The sequence below is a fragment of the Astyanax mexicanus genome, chromosome 14 (assembly GCF_023375975.1).
Source record: "Astyanax mexicanus isolate ESR-SI-001 chromosome 14, AstMex3_surface, whole genome shotgun sequence".
Taxonomy (NCBI): domain Eukaryota; kingdom Metazoa; phylum Chordata; class Actinopteri; order Characiformes; family Acestrorhamphidae; genus Astyanax; species Astyanax mexicanus.
The window spans coordinates 45,060,427-45,082,481 of record NC_064421.1 but is presented as its reverse complement, the minus strand read 5'-3'; the positions used below and the strand labels follow the sequence as shown (position 1 = coordinate 45,082,481).

The following is a 22,055-nucleotide window of genomic DNA, read 5'->3' as shown; positions in this document are numbered from 1 at the left end:
ACACAGGGAAAACGTGCAGACCCTGGTCACCCCAGCTGGGAATTGATCCCAGGCCGTCTTGCCGTGCCACCCTCAGCCATTTCTCATTTTCTGCAAATAAATGCTCTAAATGACAATATTTGGAATTTGGGAGAAATGTTGTCTGTAGTTTATAAAATAAAACAACAATGTTCATTTTACTCAAACATAAACCTATAAATAGCAAAATCAGGGAAACTGATTCAGAAACTGAAGTGGTCTCTTAATTTTTTGTTTGAAGGTGAAATTAGAGTTTTTTGGGTTTTTTTTCAGGTCTCACTTGCCTCAGTTAAGGTCAGTGTTCATCGTTTAATAATAAGAGACTTGGCAAAAATGTAGGGGGCAAACACTTTTACAGAACTGTATATGTTTTATGTATATGTTTTAAAGTGTTGATTTTACATATTTTATTATTATAAACTATAAAAACAAGCCACATAATCACTGAAGAAAGAAAAAGCGCAGAAACCGTGAGGAATGTGCAGCTCTGCGAGGCTTATGAGTTCTGAAAATCTTCTCAGTTCAGGCACATCAGTTGTGAAGTCTCTTAATCTCAGTGCAATTTTCATAGCTGCTGCACGTCCGCACCCAAGTGACCCAATCTAAAGATTATCATTCATTAAATGAATGTTCAGAAATCAGACAAGCATATAAATAATTTAGCTATAAACTTAACTTTTAGCTATACATCGTTAATTCATGCAATGGTTTATTAAAGGGCGTATGTATATATGAAGAGCAGGGCAAAACCCTGTTTGTGTGTCTTCAGTCTGTTGTGGGTTTGGAGGAACAGTATGTTTAGGATGATGTTGAAATTCTTATTTCATATTCTTTTTTCTTTTTTTTTTAAGTATTTTCTCCTTTCAGATTTCTTTTGTTTTTTTTACATTTTTGTCATACTTTCATTTTTCATATTATGAAACTTTAACATTAGACAAATTTAACCTGAGTAAATATAAAAAGCACTTTTTAAATGGCGATATTTATTAAAAGTGTTTCAATTTCACTACTAACCACAATCAGACCTGATTACTGGCAAACCTGTAGAACAAAAAAATCACTTTCAGAAAGTCAAGAACAGATGAGAAAACAAAGTAATGGACATCTATTAGTTTGGAAAAAGTCATTTATTAGGCTTTGAGACTCCAGAGAATCACAGTGAGAGCTATTATTCACAAATGGAGAAAACATAGAACATTATTGAACCTTCCCAGGAGTGACCAGCCAACATAAATTACTCCAAAAGGGCATGGACAACTCATCCAAGAGGTTTTATCCAATTAAGAAAAAAATACTTCAATAAATGAAGGCCGGTCAATCCGAAAAATGTCAAGAACTTTCAAAGTAGCCTCAAGCATAGTCGCAAAGAACATCAAAAGCATTATGATGAAACTGGCTCTCATCAGAGTATTTTGTTTCAACTGATTTAAGTCGCATTGTCCTGTTCCTGGTCAGACTCCATGTTTTTCCCCTTCTTTGTTTTTGTATCTCTATGGATCTGCCACTTTTTAGTACTCCCACCTGTGTTCATTTGTTGCTCCGCCCCCTCATTACCTGTTCCTCGGTGTTTCCTGTTTCCTATTCCCTCCATGTCTATTTAAGGCCCTTTGTTTTAAGTGTTAGGTTGTCTGGTCTTGTTCCAGGTTGCTGTTTCTTTGTTTTTCTGTTTGTAGTGTACTCTGTGTTTATTCTAGCAGTCATGTCTGTTCATGTATCTTGTTTTGAGTTTAGTTTTGGTTAATTGTTTGTGTTTTTAGTAAAAAAAGAAAGTTACCTGCATTTACGTCCACCTCGCATCCTCACTGCTGCAATTACCTGATATTACTACATGATTCTGTATGTATTCCTCCATAATATGGATGACTTAAGTATTTATTTACAATGTTGGAAACAAATAAAAAAAAAAAACATTGAATGAGAAGAGGACTTTTTATTGGTACTGTATATTAGTTTGATTTGTTCTTGATTGTTGCAGACCAGATCCTAGGAGCTCTCTAACGTTTTCATAAAGAAGGCTATATAGGAATAACCTAAAAAGTTAAGCATTGTTTTGTTTTTTTTGTCTCTACAACCAAAAGTTCTACAATTGATATGCAGGGAGTGAGCTGCCAGAGACCTGTTATAAAAAAAAAGATCTTGATTACCACTGACAATAAAAGACTGAAAATAAAAAGCTGAAAGATGAGTGCTCTGCTCCTTTGAAGGATCTCAGTTCTTTGATCACAGTGAAAAACTGCTGAGTACACATTTAACTCTTCTTAAAAAGTTTGCTTAAAAAAAAGTGACCTTTCCTTTTTTTTTTTTGTACAAAGTTCAGGAAGAACTGTCAGACCCAGAGCTCCTATGTGCTCAGTGAAGCTGATAAGACTGTCTGTGAGCATACAAAAAAGGAGGTGCTTATAATGTTTGATACTTTACTATATAATGATATGTGAAAGAGAAAAACTTTTTAAACTTTTAACAAGATTAAGATCAACTGGCTACACATGATTGTAAAAAAAAAAAAACTTTGGTGTATGGCCACAAGATGGAGGAACTAGAAATTTGAGGAAAGGTGAACTAAACTGGTATATGCTAACTTATAGGGCTGACGGCAAATAATCGATTAATCGTTGGTCGACCAAAAAAATAACTAGTCGACCAAATTCCATTGGTCGATTGGTCGCAGGAAAAAAAGCTGCTCTTGTCAAAGCACTTCTGGGACTTTTAATTTCAACGGCGTGACAAAGGAAGACGTGACACGAATTTGCCGTTGGTGATTTGTTTGACAAGGACAGAAGGCATTCTGGCCATGTCTGGAAGGAGCTCTAAAATATGGGATCACTACATAACTGACAAAATAGCTGACGCTGGACATGCGACCTGTGAATATCGTCAGTGGTGAGGGATTTAAAAATCTAATTTAATGCCTCGAGCCCGGATACAGCCTGCCAGGACGTGAAACAGTGATGCTTGCTTTTAAGAGCAAATACAGCACAACAAAACAAACACTTCAGGACGAGATCGAAAACTGTAAAGCACTCAGCTCCACAACGGATATATGGATATCTAACCAGATGGAAAGTTACATGACTGTCACCGCGCATTTTATTTCTGATAACTGGTGACTGCATTCATTCGTGCTGGAAACTAAAGAGTTGGGAGTGAGCCACACAGCTGCTAACATAGCAGAGCGACTCAGCGAAGTAATGGCAGTTTAGAATCCCCGCTGAAAAAAGGGTCGCTCTCGTACACGGCAATGCCGCGAACATGGTGCTGTGCGCCGATCAGTTATCTCGTAACCCGTCCTGGGGTAAGTTCGTTGCAGGGCACACATTAGATTGTTGTTTTTGTCCATTCTTTTGTTTTGTTTATATATAATTTTTTCCTTTCAATTTGGTTTGTTTAATTTAATCCCCAAACGCGTGTTTGTTTTTCCGTTTTTTCGGTCTTAGTCATTTTCTTTGGTTGTGTGGTGAATTTCGTTTTTTTTTTTTTTTTATTCGTTAGATTATATTTTTGTCAACATTTTGGGTTTATTTTCGTTTGTTATTTTTCTAATAATAATAGTAAATACATAATTGATTTTCTTTTGTTATTTTTTTACGGGGCGAATAACAAAATGTAATGCAATAGTTACTTTTACTGCTAATAGTTATAGTGGAGTAACTCCGTTAGTAAGTTAGTTACTTTTTTGGAGGAGTAACTAGTAACTATAACAAATCACTTTTTTAAAGTAAGGTGCCCAACACTGGTGGTAAATTAGCATAGACGCGGCAACCCGGCATTAAAGATAAAACTTCACAGATGTGTATCCCGGTCAAAATATATATTTTTTATTTTTTTATGGGGGGTTGTGGGGGGATAGTGTTGGGGGTCGATTAGTCGATTAGTTGGAGTAAATGACGGCCACTGGTCGACCAACAAAATCCTTGGTCGTGGACAGCCTTACTAACTTATGTGTGATAAAGCAGCACTATCTTTGTTTTTTGGGAAATAAATGTTCTGTAAAAACAATTAATTAAAAAAAAGTCATACATACAAATATTACAAATACATAATTTGTTTTTTTCTAAAAATACTTAATTTATTATGATATATTGATACACAAAAAACAGGAGGAACTTAAGAGTTGACAAACATACTGATGCAGATCTTTTTGGTAGATCTGTTATAACTATACAACAGGAAAGCCACAATCACGTAGTCCATTCAGCTTCAGAGTCCTTGCAGTTTGCTGTACAACAAATGAGAACATTAACAGTTACCCATTAACATCTGAAGCACATTACTTTTTGTTTTTTCATGGTCATTTTTCCCCAATAATAAAAAAGCTGATACCTGTCCTCCACTGTTCTGTTGGATGGGTAGTACACCTTAAATGAAAAGCCACTTTTTGGGAAAGAGCCCTGTAGAAGTAAAACACAAAATCATACAATAAACAACTTCATTTAATCATTATCAACATAATTTTTGTAGGTTAACTGTTATATGGTCAGTTTCCCAGACAGGGAATTAGGCCAAGTCTTGGACTGTACATATTTTTTTTTCTATTTTTTTATCCCATTTTCTCCCTAGTTTACAAGGCCAAATACCCAAAACACTCATTAGGACCCCCATCACTACCAATGTCCCAACACCAGGAGGGTGAAGACTAGCACATGCCTCCTCTGATACATGTGAAGTCAGACTCCGCCTCTTTTACAACAAATATTGTAGTTGTTGAGACAAGCCTACTGCTATTCATCTCCTTAAACCAGTTTAAAAGAGTTAAAGCATCACAAAACAAACAGCAGCTGAGATACCGGGTTGATGGAGAGGCAGTCGGAGCTGGAGATGCTGAAAGGGTCGTATTTATCAGCAAAGATGATCACGTCAGGAACAGGATAGACCCTTAACGCGTAGTCATACGCCCAGAACACTGGACTGACATAAAGCGGCAGAGGAGTCAGATGACCCTGAGACAGGATGGTCTTCACAAACTGTGGGGAAAAAAAGACAATAATTAGCAACCTAAAATAAACAGTCAAGTTAGAGTAAATACTGTAATAAAATGTAATTGTGGGCTAAAAAAAAAAATAATACTTGCTCTAATGACAGAACATTAAACATTGCCTTTTGAGTTATTGGCAGCATTATTTGAGGCATGACATAATTTAATTTATTTTATTAAATATAACAACTTAATCTTACATTTGAGATTAAGTTGAGAAATCTGTCTAGATTAACGCCCAGTGCTCATTCATAAAAAAAATAGTTTTTTAAAGAACTACAGTTTTGTTTACTTAACTTAGCTTAGTTTTACATCTGGCGCCACCCAGCGGAGATATCTGCTGAATTAAAAGGGAAACATGGCGACCCCCCTATTCCTTACTAGTGTCGCATAATGCGCCCTATAATCAGGTGCGCCTTCTGTATGAAAATAGACATTCATTTATAGTGAGCCTTATAATCCATTGTGCCTTATAGTGTGAATATTAAGGTACTTCAAAAGTCACTGTAGAATGGATTAAGCAGTCTAAAAATACACTTCTGCAATGGCTTTTTCTGACCTCAATCCTGTCAAAAAAAATGTGCAAACCCATTGCCGTATGTATATTTTTGACAATACATATATAATTATGACCCTGAATTGATTTTAGAAAATGTATGAACCAAATTCATCTTTTTCTAATAAAGCTGTACAGTTGCAACTGTAATTTTTTAAAATCTACAAACTTTAAACTACAAAACAGTCCTTTATCAGGTGCATTTTTCCACCATTTAAAGTAAAACTGACTCACATGGTTGGGAATGTCGAGATTGCCACTGGGGAGTCTCACACAGTTTCTGCACATCTTGTTGACCAAGTCTTCCCGGATCACAACTATCTCCTGACTGCAGTACTGGATTCTGACATGTTAAAATATAATAATAATATTATAAACACATTTGTCATAGGGACAGAATAACACACAAACACGCAATTCTGCAACAATCGGTGAAAGAAAAATCGGCAAAAAAGACAAACACAAAGTACGTTTAAGTTATATGAATCACGCTATACCTGCAAGGGTTGGTGGTGAACACAGAGAATGGGACTCGTTGCCTAAACTCCTCTGTGATGTTTTCAGCAAGGGGAGGTCTGGAAATGCAGAAAACAAACATACATATATCCTTGCAGGCACATACAAAATACAAAGTATGAAATGCTATCTGGGGATTTGTAATGTATTTTATAACATGTTCAACTTACCTAGGTAAAATAGTACTGGGTCCAGGGTCCTCAGGACCAGGAACAAACACAAAGCGGCTGCTACAGTGACAAAAACATAACAGTACATAACTATAAAAAAGTACAGTGGTTATATTATTCATGTGATTTATATATCATATATTTTTTTATATAATATAATAACATAATAGATAGAAAAGTTTAAAAGTCTGGACTGAAATTTTAATTTCCCCTGATAGCATACGATGCCCTACATAACTCTCCAGATTTTTTTTTGTGATATATATTACAAAAACTGTTTTCGAAACAGGGGTGTTTTCCTTCCATTTTAGCAGCTCTCGTCGCTGGGGAGTGAGACCTGTAAAGCGAAGCTAAGTAAACAAAACTATAATTCTTAAAAAAAAAAAAAAAAAAACATTTCAGATGGGTCAAACAAGCGCCGGATGTTAATCTACACAGATTTCTCTCCTGAAATCTGTTTATTTGTGTGAGTAAAGCACTTTTTTTATTAACAGTAGGCTTAAATTTCCAGATTTTCACTGATGCTGAAGCATTAGCGGCTAACTACTGCTCCAGCAATGCTAGCTGGGGTTAGCAGCAAGCCGATAATACGCGAGGTCAGCGGCTAATGCTAACACTGCTAGAAAACTAAACTGAAACTCCTGTATATCAGCACATATACTGTACATCAGCAGGGTGGCTTTACTGTTCCTTACAACCTGACTAAAAAAAAAATCATACATAAGACGCACTGATGATTTTTAGAACAATTTAAAAAGGATTTTAAGTGCAATAGACAAAGTTTCTCAGTTCAACACAAGCTACAACTAAAGTTAGTAGCCATCCATTGCATCTTACCTGTTGTGGATGTTTGGATGTTCACAAATTAAATCAGCGAGAGCTTTCAGAGACTCTGGAACAAAGAAAATCTGACCATCAGATACGACCATTAAACACATCAACTGAAAACACTTCTATACGGGCAATTCACAATCCTCTTACCTTTCATTGACTTGACCTGATTCTTGCCATACGGGGCCGAAGAGAAGTTGCCACAGAAAACGAAGCATGTGGGAGGCGCTGCTGAATAGCCTGTAGTGAGTAAAACATAAATCTTTCAGTGTTTACATTTCATTTAGTATATTTGAGGTAGGTAGACATAGTGATGTGATGTGTTTTGATTTGAATGTTTACTGCATTTGTAAACACTTTGTAAAATGAGTTTGGTTTGAACAACTAGAGATTGATACCTGAGAACATGGTCTGAATCTTTTCCATGACCTCCACACTGTCCAGCCAAACGTCAGAAGCAACAACAAACATGGCATCTTCATTCTCTTCCTCCAGCTGCTTCAGCTTGGCTGAGGCCTTCACTGAAGTGGTACTCGGCCCGCCGAAAAAATTGACATTACCATAATATGCCCTGACAACAGAAAAGAAAAGTTTTCATTAAACCAAGTGCTTTATTTGGTAAATTTCTGCAGATTAAACACACAGGACAAAACACTTAAGTTCATAAGCTGACCTGGTCGTAGAGGAGGGCTCGATTGGAGGGAATCCAAAGGCATTAACATGGAAGACTGAGTCCTCATACCATCCTGTGGAAGATGGTACATTGTTGATGTGCATAAATCATTTGCACAATACGTTAAGATTAGGGATGCACCAAATATTTGGCAAAAAAGTTATTTAGCTGAAAATAAGTCAAAGGCAGAATAATTTATGCGGAATAATTAAGTAATTTGAGGCCATATGGCAGACTTTCCAGTAAAGTCCTGATAAAGGCAAGAAGTCTATAAGCTAACAGTATAACTGCTAGAAAGCTAACCACTAACAAGCTAACTGCAAACAGGCTAATCACTAACAGGCTAACTGCTAGAAGTCTAATAACCAACGAGCTATCCACAAACAGGCCAACAGCTACAAGGCAAACTGCTAACAGGCTAAACACTAACAGACAAAAACCACTAAACGGGCAAACGCTAACAGGCAAAACGCTAACAGGCTAAACACAAGAAGGCAAACCGCTAACAGGCTAACTACTAGAACGCAAACCGTTAACAGTATAACCACTATAAGTCAAACCACTAACAGGCTAAACGCTAACAGGAAAAACTCTAGCAGGTGAACTGCTAACAGGCTAACTGCTAGTAGTCTAATCACCATAAGGCTATCCACAAACAGGCTAACCACTAAAATACTAACCACTAAAAGGCTACCTGCTAGAAGTCTAATTGCCTACAGGCTTTCCACACACAGGCTAATAGGTAGAGGGCAAACCGCTAACAGGCTAACTGCTAGAAACGCTAACCATTAACTGGATAACCACAAATAGACTGAACAGTAACAGGCTAAACACTAGAAGGCTAACTGCTAACAAGCTAACCACAAACAGGCTAACAGATAAAGACTAATCACTAACAGGCTAACTGCTAGAAGTCTAATCGCTAAGAAGCTAACCACTAACAGGCTAACTACAAACAGGCAACCGCTAGAAGACAAAACTACTGAATTACGGAGTTTAATTGAGAGTTCTAATGGAAAAAATAAAAGCTAATGTAGCTCCATATTCCACCTTCAACAGCCCAAAAAGAGGCATTGTGTCATAAGGTGTGTTTGTGTTTAAGTTTGAGAGAAAGAGAGTTTTGTCACATGATTCATTTGCGTAAAAAAAAAAAAAAAAGTTTTCACATTAACTGCTTTTTTATAGTGATGTGTAATCAGAATAGAGGAGCACAGCTACAATGTGACAATTTCCCAGATAAGAATGCAGTTAGCTCCTCACCCTCAGCCAGGACAAAGCAGGATTCTGTGTAAAGTCCACTGTGGAACTGGTGAGAAACAGAGTTAAGGTACGAAGATTTGCTATTTTATGAAATTCAAACACAAACTTTTTTTTTTACAAAACCCAGAAAAGGATATTGCCTTGGAAAGGTTCAGCTGCACAGAGCCAGTCAGGTCTTCAAGGAAAAACTTTCCCTGAGGACAGTCAGGGAACAATTAGCATTAAAGTAACTATTTATTTTAAAACAACCTCTAAACCTCCACTAAGCTAAAATGAAAATTAGAATAAACACATTAGAAGAGAGTTCCACACATACCTCTTTAAGTTGTGTCACCATGCCAAGAACAATAACTTCTCCCAGTTTAGCTGTGCTTCCTAAAAGAGCCTCCACAGTTTTTAACTACAAGAGGACAGACACACCATAAATATAACTGTAAAACAAAACTACAGAAAAAAAACCCAATCCCTAATCCCTAAAAAAAAAAAAAAAAAAATATATATATATATATATATATATATATATATATATATATATATATATATATATATATATATATATATATATATATTTTTTTTTTTTTTTATATATAATACTAATATTATTAAATAGTAATTTTAAAATAATTTTGTCACCTGTATTGCTGATGTAATATCATAATAATAGGATTAAACTGTCTATCAAATGTTTGCAGTATATTTTTTAAAAAAGCTTTTATTGTAGAGAGCATGAATGGTTTAAAACATTGACTGGGGTGGGAATCTCTAGGCTCCCTACAAACTAACTACGATGTGTTATAACAATGATTATCAATGCATCTTGATGCATCTTTTTCTTCTATACATGATTTATTTTGCCTCATTGCATGACTTTTTGGTACTTTTAAATTACCGGTAAAGTATTTGTAATGAACAATAATAAATCCCTATATTCAATATGCTTTTTAACACCAATTCTATTTACTTGAAAAACACAGAGAGAGAGAGAAACAGAGAGGGAGAGAAATTAAAATAAAAATTACTTTTCTATGTAAGATATGTTAATGTATATTTTTTTATGTTTGTTATATTTTTACCTTTTGTATATTAAGTACTTGTTTTACTGCTTTGGCAAACGTTGTTCATTGCAATTCATGCCAATAAAGCTATTTTAAAAGCTATTTTGAAATTGAAACAGAGAGAGAGATAGACAGAAAGAGAAAGACAGAGAGTGAGAGAGACAGATAGAAAGACAGAGACTAAGAGAGAGAGACACAGACACAGAAAGAGAGAGACAGGGAGAGACTTCTAAAAATCGAAAATTTTACCCACGACTAATACTGATGATGTTCATTGTAATGTTAACAGGCACACGAGGCAATATTAACGCCAGACAAAAAGTTATTGTGGACTAGTGTAGACCTTAAAATAAGTAGTGCTGCCTTACCTGGAATTTATTCCTCCCTTCATCTGGGGCTGAGCCAATTACAGGAGCAGTGAAAAGTTCATGCCTATGAGTCCGCTACAAGGTTTAAAGCATACAAGCACACACACACACATATATATAACATAACATATAAAATATATCATTTCTAAGAGTTTTAAAGCATGTACACACCACATGCAAATTCATGCAAAATTAAGAGGCTGACCTGCTGTAAGATGGTGTAGCGCTCCCGAAAGAGTTCAGCCTTGTCTCTAGCCTGGCCACATAACGAGGGTGTAGGATGATTGGTCATATTGATACTGTGTGTGAAAGAAAGAAAAAACAGTTACTTACACTACAGATCATTAATTAAAATACACTGTTAAAAAATAAAAAAACCTAGCAAGATGAAGACTAAAATAAACAGGTTTCTTACGGTACAAACTTCTTCCTTTCTGTGCTGTAGATATATCTAGGTATGTCGAAAGCTCCAATAATGTTGAAAACATTGTCTCTACAAACAAAATACAAAAAGTTAGATCTCAGTTCTCAGCCAAAAACAAGTTTTAATGTACCATATGTAAAAAGGAGACCATTGGGATCTTACATGGTTTCATCACATGACTGACTGCAGTCCTGCACAGCTGTTTCAGCTACAGAGAGCTCAATCATGCTAGAGGACACTGTGAAACAAATGCACAAACACCTGTTGTTAACTATGGTTTATTTTTGCAGTTTTAGTCATAAAAGCACATTCAGTAATATCAGCCACTCACAAGGTTGCTTTTCAACCGCATCCAATATCCGCTCGATGACGTCATCCAGCTCTAATTCATTGACAGACTCCAAGACCTCGACCAGATACCTGCTGGCTTCACTGTGAAAAAAAAAAAAAATCAGCAGCATATCAATCTTAGGGTCAGGAGTTATTATTTTTAGTTCATTCTTTTTTTTCCAAGGTCACTCTACTGCAGTGGAAAATAGGGGGGTTTGTTTGATAATCACGACAAAGAAAGCAAATTCACTATACATTAAGAGACAAATAAATAGAATCAAAGCATTTATTAAAATTTGTGATCTACTGTCCATGGTGTCACTAAATACAGTAGCAAGCATGGCTACGCTGACAGATCTGACTAAAACTCAGCAAAAATGTAACACAGTCACAACATTGCTCCAACTTTGTCCTAAAGTCACAAGGTTACATTGTTATAACGTTGTACATTGTAATAATACTAATATCTGATATCTTACATGAGGACATTATGTTGATTCAACATTTAAATGTCAACGTTTGCACAACCATTTAACATTAAATGTTTTTTTCAACATTGTTTCAACGCTAAAACAAGAACAGACATTACTTGAACTATTATTCAACCACATTTCAACGCTGAAACAACAACCTACATTACTTTAACTACATTTCAATGTTGAAACAACAACAGACATTACTTTAACGTTGTTTCAATATTGTTTCAACGTTGTGCCAGCTGGAAAGTTATGGACACCAAAACAGTGGATTGTCACAGCGCTGTCAAAAACTAACAGGATTAGAGTGATAAATAAACACATGAAATACAGCTTTAGAAAAAAAATTAAGAAACCACTTCAGTTCAGTATATGTTTGAGTAAAATTATCATTGTTGTCTTATTCTATAAACTACGGACAAGATTTCTTCCAAATTCCAACGAAAAATATTGTCATTAAAAGCATTTATTTCCATAAATTGAGAAATGGCTGAAATAACAATAAAGATAAAGAACTGTCAAAGACTTTAAATGATGCAAAGAAAACAAGTTCATATTCCTAAAGTTTTAAGAATTCAGAAATCAATATTTGGTGCAATAACCCTGTTTTTTAATCACAGTTTTGTCATGCATCTTGGCATGTTCTCCTCCACCAGTCTTACACACTGCTTTTGGATAACTTTATGCTGCTTTACTCCTGGTGCAAAAATTCAAGCAGTTTAGTTTGGTTTGATGGCTTGTGATCATCCATCTTCCTTCTGATTATATTCCAGAGGTTTTTAATTTGGTAAAATCAAAGACACTCCCCATAGTCTCATATTTTTTCCAGAGCTGTAACTTATATATAGTAAATAAAAACATTCTACAGCTCAGTCAGTCTAACAGAGACAGCTGAGTGGTCACACTGAGCTAATGCTGAGTTTAGTAAACTCCCAGAACACGCAGACACGCTGCTTTACTGCCGCTAATAAACCCTGTAAATAACAAAATCAGGACATACGGGCGGAGCATTAATCCGCGCATCTTAAATCCAGCGGAAACTTTAGTTTTCAGCCTCCGAACATCCATCTCCTCTTCTTCTCCTGCTGCTGCTGCTCGCGGAAAAACTGCAGCTTCCGCGCGCCTTCATTCGAAAACTTCCGTCCTGAAAACTCGACTCCCTGTTTAACCCTTCAAAATAAAAGCCCGGTGGAATAAAACGCTTTAAAGCTGCAGCTGAAGATAAGCGTGTATTAAATTTAATACAATTTAATAAAAAAAATAGAAAAAAAAGATACTAAATAATTTATATGTTTTATATTTATATTTATTCATAATTTATTTGCTATGTGTGAACTAATAATTCAGAAATAAATATTTGACATGATTTAAAAAGAAAAAATAAGAATTCCGGGAAAACATTAAATAAAAGAAGACAAAAAAATATTTAAATTATTTATTTATTTATTTATTTAATTAATTAATTAGTAGTTACTTTTTTGTCTTTCACTTGTAATGTAAATTTTTATTTTGGCAATTTGAAAATATTGACAGTGGTGATAAAGTTGTTTCCACTAAATTTAATTTTAAGTTTTATTATTATTATTATTATTATTATTATTATTATTATTATTATTATTATTATTATTATTATTATTATTATTATTATACCAGTTCCATAAAGATTAAGCAATGCACAGTATTGTGTTCTAATCACTGTTTCAGACTTTTAGAAATCTGTATAACTAAAGCATTATTATAGAGAACTAAATTAGTGAAGGTAGTAAACGATTTTAGACACTCTCTTATACATTTATTATTTTAAAAAACTAAAGATATAATAATAAGAATTCCAGGACAGTAGCTATATTCTGTTTTCTGTCTGTTTATGTCAGAGCTGGTTTAATGGATCTGTTTGTGTGTGTCAGCCCCCTCCACCCCTCCCTCTCAGACTAGCTGAGCTGAGGAGGTAAACAGTGGAGCTGCACTGAGAATCGGGAATAGAATAGAATACAGTAAGTTACAGTAACTACAGCAGCGATGGCGTCCAGCGCCCCGTGCCGATCAGAGAGTCTGGCCTGGGAGAGGAGCGGACACACGGCGGTGGTGTCGGATAATATCCTGTATGTTTGGGGCGGATATGTGGTAAGCAGAACACCGCCAGCAGCTTCCAGCTGTAGATCGCTTTAATGAGACCTTATGCACATCTACTACACACTATTACACAATATTACACCGCTTAATATCACACACAGGCTTCACTGTGACCATCTATAAACGTGTCACGTTTATATGTTTTTCTACATGTAGAAAAACGCTTGTTATGGTCACTGAGATCTGTTGTCAGTTTAATAATAGCGTCTTAATGCTATTATTAATGTTATGTGGAAGTTAAAGACATTAGTTACTCAAATTATTTAAAATGTTCGAGTAATATAAGTCTGCGATTCTCTCTATACTTTTCTTTAAGCTTGTAAAAAGTTTTTTTTGCTTTTAAAATATGTTTAGAATCTGTTTTATATGGCAAAAAATATAAACAAGTACGTAAACAATATCTTATTTTATTTATATTTGAAAATATATATTTATTTATGTTTGAATATAACCACCATAACACAAAATAATACTAGTACCTGGCAGTTGTTATATTATGTATACATTTTATTTCAAATGGACCAATAGAAAGGAATTGAAAAACAATAAAATATCATACATTGACTTCTATTGAAAGTCAAAACTAGGGAATAACAACAAATTATAACGGTATCTGACAATAATAGTCTTTTTTATAATCATCTGGTTTTTTTTTATCCTTCCTGTTCCTGTCCATAGTTTGTGTCTTTTTCCCAGTGTGTCTGTTTTCTTTACCATGTGCTCTTTAAGCTGTTTTGTTGTGGTCTTGTCTCCACCCCGGCCCTGTCATTAGTGTTCCCACTAATTAGTGTCTCATTTGTAACCCCGCCCTCTCATTAACCTCCCCAGGTGTTCCCAATCTCCCTGTGTATAAAAAGTCCCTTTGTTTCAGTGTTCCCTCTCTAGTCTTTTGTATGCCATGTCATGCTTTTAATTACATTCAATAAAGCACATATAAATGTATCCACCTAAATTTGTTACAATGTACGTATTGTTTACTTTGCATTATTTGTTGATGTCCCAAAATTATTCTGATTCTTCTCTCGTTCTAGATTCCACATTAGCAATACCATGTGGTTTTTAAAATAAAGCACATAACAACATCCTAGGAACCACTTTAGCAGCATAGGAACTGCATAGAAACCACCCAGGACATCATAGCAACAGCATAATAATTGCTTAACGTAGCGAGCACTTGGAAGCGCATAGCATACACTAAAGCTGTGTTCGGCATGGCTGTGTTCATTATATACCATTTACTATATAGTACACTATATTTGTTTACACTGATTAATTTTTTGTATATATTTTTAAGAACGAGGCTCTCTGTAAGCTATAAATGTGCATAACAGCACAAACATCAGAATTCCCACATCAGTGCATCCTAGTTTTTTTTCCTCTGTCACCTGTAAAGTAACATTTTGAATTGTTAAAATTTTTAAGAGTGATGCAAATTTCCACTAAAGTTGTTTTATTGTTTAATTCAAGTTTCCACAGAGGGTTAACATAATAATAATAATAATAATAATAATACATTAATACAACATAATAAAAACTGTGTCCCATGCTCTAATCACTGTTCCATACATTCAGTAATCTGAATCACTACAAAATTATTAAAGAGAATTAAATTAGTGAGCATAGTATACACTTCCATATACAGCTTTGCTTATTACTGTGCAGCAGCAGATTTCATTCCATAAACACGCTTAACATAATCCCATCAGCCATCTGTAACTACTCAGATTGACATGATTGACATGCATGGGGTAACAGCGTGCACATGCTTGCATATAGAAATGGTTTTAAAAATAAAATATATTATTATATGTATCAAGTTCAGTTTTCTGTTAGATTTCTGTCCTCAAATTAATTTAAATTAACCAGCAAGCACTGGACCATATAGCACCAAGTGTACCATATAAATCAACCATGCATAGCAACCACCAAGAATAAGATTGCATCCGCTTATCAAGAGCACATCAACCATTTTCACAGCTGCCTAGCAACCCCATGGCAACCACCTGTACATTTCATAAGATGCATAATTTATCTTCTTCAAACAGCTTATCTAGTTTTAATTGTTATTATGCGTTGTTTATTATTCCTCAGTCGGTTGCTGATCATGAGGTTTTCCTGCCAAATGATGAAATATGGCTGTATGACCTGGAGAGTGGTTTATGGTAAGAATTAAACATGGAAATATTATTATATTTATATGTATGTTTTTATGTGTCTTGTAGGTTGCTAGAGTGCTCTCCCCAAGTATAGGCATGTAAGGTAAACATGAGCAAAACAGACTTTAAAACACTGTGCCTTGTTCAGCTTATGTAATATATATACAGCTTTGGGAAAAAAATAAGAGACCACTTAAAAATTAGTTTCTGAGTTTCTTTGATTTTGCCAAATTTAAAAAAAAACTCTGGAATATAATCAAGAGTAAGATGGATGATCATAAACCATCAAATCAAGCTGAACTGCTTGAATTTTTGCACCAGGAGTAAAGGCATAAAGTTATCCAAAAGCAGTGTGTAAGACTGGTGGAGGAGAACATACCATGATGCAAGAAAACTGTAATTTAAAACCAGGGTTATTCCACCAAATACTGATTTCTGAACTCTTAAAGCTTTATAAATATGAACTTGTTTTCTTTGCATTATTTGGGGTCTGAAAGCTCTGCAGCTTTTTTGTTATTTCAGTTATTTCTCATTTTCTGCAAATAAATGCTCTAAATGACAATATGACATAATGAATTTATTGTTGGTCAGTGTGTTTTTTTAATGCTCATAGAAAACATACCATTAATCACAACACATACCGTTATCTCAATACAATATGTTTATTTTTTATATTTATTCTGTGTATTGCGTGCAGGGAAAGGTTTGATATGGGTGGTGAAATCCCTCCATCTATGTCCGGGATGTGTGGCTGCGTTCTAAAGGGACACATGTATATATTTGGAGGTTGTGGAGATGATGGACAGACCAATGAGGTAACCTGAGTTTTGTTTGGCTCTGTATTAAATTACAGAGAGACTTTTGCAAGATGCGTCTCTGGAATTAATTTTTGTGGTATTTCTTTTTAGCACTATTTGGTTGATCTCAATGATGGAAGGTATTTCTGGGAGAAGATAAGGCATCACTCCGGGTTCCTTCCCTCCCCGCGTGATAAATTTTCCTGCTGGGTTTATAAAAGCAGGTAAGAGAGTGTGATTACACTGTAAAACACTGTATTTCAGCTTCATTTATAATAATTCCAATTTTAATACTGCTGATAAAGCTTGATTATATGTGTTTCGACAGAATTATTTATTTTGGTGGATATGGTCACAAACTGCTCAGCGAAATCAATAACCCAAGGACTTTTATTGTGGACGAGGCATCTTGGGTAATCTTTCTTTATCTTCAACATCTTTATATAAACTCAAACTAATAACTTTAATATAATAAAAAAATGTTTTTTTCACTATTTTTCAGGCAGAGGACATATTTTGGGGGTGGAACAATGAAGTTCATGTGTTTGATTCTGAAACAAAAAGTTGGAACTGTCCAACAACATCTGTAAGACAACTATTTATTTACCTTACAAACATAGAATAATATATGTGCATGCTTTTAAAAATAAAATTGCATGTGTATTAAGGTGGGCACTATGACAACATTTTACTGTTACTATGTTACTATATTGTATTTCATTGTTACAGTTTGCATTTTATTGTGTATACTATAATTTTAATACAACTATAATTAGTTTAGTTTTAGTGGACACACAGTGCTGTGAAAAAGTGTCATTGTCCTGCTGCAGAACCCAAGAACACATGAGCTTAAAGTCACAAACAGATGGCTGGACATTCTTCTTTAGGATTGTCTCAAAACAACAGAATTCATGGTTCCATCAGTTACAGCAAGTTGTCCAGGTTCTGATGCAACAAAGTAGCCCTAGACCATCACACTACCACCACCATGTTTTATGTTCAGTATGATGAACTTTTCTGAAATTATGTGTTAGTTCTACAGTAGATATACATCTTCCAAAAAGTTCCACTTTTGACTTGTCACTCCATAGATTTTGTTAAAAACAGTTATCTTCATATACTGTGTGTTCATATAGGGACGTGCCCCTGCCCCACGGGCTGCCCATGCCAGTGCCACTATAAACAATAAAGGGTATGTCTGTGGTGGAAGAAAAATGGTACGTTTCCTTCAGTATACTCATATGATTGTTGTTACTTTCTGTTCTTATATAGAAAGAGCTTTTATGATCTTGTGTATCATCCCTATTACTGTCATTATGTACATCTACATTTAAAAAAGGAAAAGTTTTAAACATCACTTTCCAATTTTGTATTGACAGGAGACCAGAACAAGTGATATTTATTATTTGGATCTGGACACATGGACCTGGTCAGAAATGTATGAATGTACTATTACAGCCATCGATCTTTCAACAAATATATTTTTCCTTCTATTCATGTTGTTTGATGTACCCTTATAACAATATACGCCTTGTAGCTTAAAGCAGTTGGAAACCTATTTTTTTTTCTAATTATTTTTTTTTCTTTCTTATTAGTTACTCTCCAGGGCTTCCAGTGTAAATGTACAAAAGTTATTCTGATAAATATCTGATTTATAAAATTAAGAAATATGTATATTTGCTGAATTTTATTTGCATTACTGTCCTCTCTATGTACAATGGTTCTAAAAGTTGGTCATCACAATGTTAACATGGCTCCACCCTCTTTTTGAGTCTGAGCAACTTTGTGAGCTAAAGTAAAAGCTAAAAACTAGACCTAAAAGGCTAAAGCTAATCCTGGAGGGCAAAAAATAAACTAAATCTGGATGTCTACAACTAAAATTAAAGAGCTAAATCCAATCCTGGAGGGCTAAAACTAAACCTTAAGAGCTAAACCCTCAACAAACCACCGGAAATTAGTTTTGGCACGGTGGAATGACTGTAAAATGTAAGCTTAATCTTAACCTGAAGAGCCAAAGCAAAACCTAGAGTGCTAAAGCTAAACCTGGAGGGCTAAAGCCAACTTGTAATGCTAAAGTTAAACCTGAAGAGCTAAAGCCAAACCTAGGGAGATAAACCTAAACCTAAACCTAAACCTAGAGATCTAAAGCTAAATGCGCAGCACCACATCTGGGAGGATCCATGGACACATACCTTAGGCCTTCCAGCGCAGTGTGCAGCTGTCCAACCACTGAATGACGTGGTAAAGTGATGGATTTTGTTGAGGAGTGTTTTATCATATTTCTCCATATTTCTTCATCTTTGCTGAATGTTTCACATAATACCCCAGTTTAGTATTATACAAAAAATATCAATATATCAAAATGTGTTCCCATTGGCTTTAAGCAAAGGTTTAAGAAAAGTAAAAAAAAAAAAAAAAAAGAATAGAAGAAAGCAAATTACAAATGAAATCATTATATTTTTGTTATGTTTCACATGGCACAAAATTTGCATCAGAAAATACATTCTAATACTAATCCCCGTTCTTCTTGTTGCTTTTCAGTGTGCCTACAACCACAGTGCCACAGGGACGTTCATGGCACACACTAACAGCTGTGTCAGAAACCTCACTGTTTCTCTATGGGGGACTCAGCATGGACTGCAGACCCATGAGTAAGACGTCATTCCTTCTTTCCGGTTACATTTAGTACAGTACTGTATTTTTCGCACTTTAAGGTGCACCGGATTTTAAGGTGCACTATCAATTAAACGTCTATTTTCTGGTCTATTTTGTGACACTAGTAACAGGGGTGTCGCCATGTTTTCCTTCTAATTCAGACCTGTAAAGCTAAGTTAATTAAACAAAATTGTAGTTCTTAAAAAAATATTTTCTTTTGAATTCAAACAAGCACTGGATGTTAATCCACACAGATTTCTTTCCTGAAAACTGTTTATTTATGGTGACTACAGTGCTTCCGTTTATTTGCAGTAAGCTTAGATTTGCAGATTTCCACTAGCCGCTACGCTGAAAAACCCTGAATGTAAGGGTGATATTAGCCAGCGGTTTGTCCCACATAGCTTGTTTTAACACTGTAAACACACAGACTATAGTCCAATATACTCACCTCAGTGCAGTGAAAGAGCTAGCACTTAGCGTGGTTAGTGGGTAATGCTAATGCTGCTCCAGCAGTGCTAGCCATGGTCAGCTAGCAGGCTACAGGCCAATAATACTCACCTCTGAACGGCAAAAGGACAAGCGGAGTTAGCGGCTAATGCTAACACTGCTTGAGAACTAAACTGAAACTCTTGTATAATGCTGTACTTCAGTGGAGTGGCTTTACTGCTCCTTACAACCTGACTGGTAAAATTAATTTAGCTAATAAAATGACAAGTGTATAAAATAACATGGCCATTATATGAAAATGAAGGGAAAAAAATAAAAACTCATTACAGGTCTAAAGACCAATTGTGTTGATTTTTTGTAGGCGATGGCTGGATGTTTGATCTGAAGACTAAAGGATGGACAGAGATGAAGCACTTAGACATGGATAAACCTCGGTAAGGAATAAGAAGCTGGCTTAATAAAAAAAAGGAGCATTAGAAAATAAAGAACAGGATTAAGTGTTATACTGTGCAGGATTACAATGAATGACAAATCAGTCTTCTTGCTGTTTTCTTGTGTTTGGTTTTAGACTGTGGCACACAGCTTGCCTGGGGAGGGACTCTGATGTCATAGTGTTTGGAGGAAGCCATGAGTATATTATTCTGGTGGACAGTGTAAGTTAATGGACTATCGCATGGTTTCTGCACATTATACTGCTTGATCTGTTTTTGTTTACTATTATCATGAACACACCTTAAATTTAGTGTTTTTTCACTATTTCAACATTTTCTTCATTGTATATTAATATTAAAGTCATCCAAACTATATAGAAAAACATGCGTCTTGCTTATATGACAGTTTTGCACATTTTGTCTGGATTTTATCAGTCAGCTTTATGAGGTAGAGTCACCTGAAAATCAGGCTTTTAGTTAACAGCTGTGTTAAACTTGTCAGGAGTTAATTATTTTAATTTATTGCCACTTAATGTGTCGTGCAGCTCGCCATGACTAGATGGACAGATGCATGACAGAAAATAAAAAGTGATTAAGCTGGTAAAATAGAATTTATAAATATGATAAATAGTCAAAGAATAAAAAATCTAAAATATTTCTTTTATGGCCAAATCGTACAGTATTCTAATAATGACCCATATATGTTTGTGTTTATTTTACAGGGTCACTGCAATGACATTCTTGTTTTCCAGACCCACCCTTACTCCCTTGTACGGTAAGAAATTCTTAATTTCATACTCTGGCTATATCTTTAAAGTTTTAAAACAAATTAAACATTTTTTCTTCAAGCTTCAACACAAATTCACTATGATGAAATATTAAATCAGGGTTACTACTATATAGTGACCCTTGTAAAAGAAAAGTGCATTTAAGTTTATTTTTTAAAAGTCAGCTTAACATGGAAAAGTACATCATTTTAATATTAAAATTAATACGTACTTAAATATAATCTAAATGTACTTTTTTGGAACAGCTTATGGCAACTAATATGTTTAAATATATTTAAATTGTGATAAAGCTTGAACTAAATATAACATAAAATCATTAAATTGTGCTTTTGAGTGCTATTTTCATATAACTTCTGCAATGTAACTTCTGTATGTGTGTAACATATTGTGTACCTCTTAATGCTACTGGGAAAAAAAACTACATTAAAGTGCACTTTAATGCAAAGACATAAATATTTTCTATCAATGCAACATTTAATTTAAATCATATCCCTTAAAAATACATTTTATGGAAATACAGAGAGAGTAGATTAAAGTATATTAAATAGAAAATGTACTAAGCAAATTGTACTGTTACCTTTTTATTCTTTAATTTTTGTATAGTTTATTTCTTCCTTTTTGCATTATATTTACACAGGTTATGTGAAGACTTCATTGCAAGCCATACCAACATTTTCCAGACGCAGGTCACGTGTTTACCTTTGAAACTGAGACAGGCCGTGGAAAAAAGGACAGCGTTTTTCCAGTCTGTGAAAAAGACGCAGAAGGTTTACAGAACTATGGAGTGAAACCTTGGAGTGATACACATTATAGTGTAATGTGTTTTGTACTCTGGTGCTGCTGGACTGATTTACCAACAATTCTGCATGCTTTATATCACCGAACAGTACTGTAAAATATAAATATTTGGTACATTTTATTTTGTTCTCTTTTTTAAACTCTTGATTTATTAATTACTACAATGTAGCTTAGTTTTGTGCTTGTAATTTTTTGTAAATG

At 34.8% G+C, this 22,055-nt stretch overlaps 2 protein-coding genes across 4 annotated transcripts; one reads left to right on the top strand and one right to left on the bottom strand.

Annotated features, from left to right (window-relative positions):
* Nucleotides 1–4,058: 4,058 nt before the first annotated feature.
* Nucleotides 4,059–12,795, bottom strand: pole2 (polymerase (DNA directed), epsilon 2). Its single transcript, XM_007258889.4, has 19 exons — nucleotides 12,650–12,795; nucleotides 11,175–11,275; nucleotides 11,006–11,081; nucleotides 10,835–10,912; nucleotides 10,625–10,718; nucleotides 10,420–10,494; nucleotides 9,313–9,396; nucleotides 9,134–9,190; nucleotides 8,997–9,045; nucleotides 7,737–7,809; nucleotides 7,462–7,634; nucleotides 7,214–7,303; nucleotides 7,070–7,124; nucleotides 6,233–6,292; nucleotides 6,044–6,121; nucleotides 5,781–5,889; nucleotides 4,803–4,979; nucleotides 4,339–4,406; nucleotides 4,059–4,234 (listed from the first exon to the last, which is right to left on the bottom strand). Exons 1-19 carry the CDS (start codon nucleotides 12,715–12,717, stop codon nucleotides 4,216–4,218), a joined length of 1,584 nt encoding a protein of 527 aa, XP_007258951.3. The 5' UTR covers nucleotides 12,718–12,795; the 3' UTR covers nucleotides 4,059–4,215.
* A 654-nt stretch (nucleotides 12,796–13,449) lies between these two features.
* LOC103038836 (kelch domain-containing protein 1) lies at nucleotides 13,450–21,975 on the top strand. Of its 3 annotated transcripts, none has more exons than XM_049464135.1 (13): nucleotides 13,452–13,773; nucleotides 16,005–16,041; nucleotides 16,636–16,753; nucleotides 16,847–16,959; nucleotides 17,064–17,148; nucleotides 17,238–17,321; nucleotides 17,872–17,952; nucleotides 18,115–18,173; nucleotides 19,277–19,386; nucleotides 20,199–20,271; nucleotides 20,406–20,490; nucleotides 20,991–21,043; nucleotides 21,694–21,975. In XM_049464135.1, exons 3-13 carry the CDS (start codon nucleotides 16,649–16,651, stop codon nucleotides 21,842–21,844), a joined length of 999 nt encoding a protein of 332 aa, XP_049320092.1. In that variant the 5' UTR covers nucleotides 13,452–13,773; nucleotides 16,005–16,041; nucleotides 16,636–16,648; the 3' UTR covers nucleotides 21,845–21,975. The 3 variants fall into 3 exon arrangements, with proteins under 3 accessions (XP_049320091.1, XP_049320092.1, XP_007258952.3); XM_007258890.4 differs by lacking the exon at nucleotides 16,005–16,041 and adding an exon at nucleotides 15,874–15,944 and having other exon boundaries at nucleotides 13,456–13,773; XM_049464134.1 differs by lacking the exons at nucleotides 16,005–16,041; nucleotides 20,406–20,490 and adding an exon at nucleotides 15,874–15,944 and having other exon boundaries at nucleotides 13,450–13,773.
* The last annotated feature ends 80 nt before the right edge of the window (nucleotides 21,976–22,055 follow it).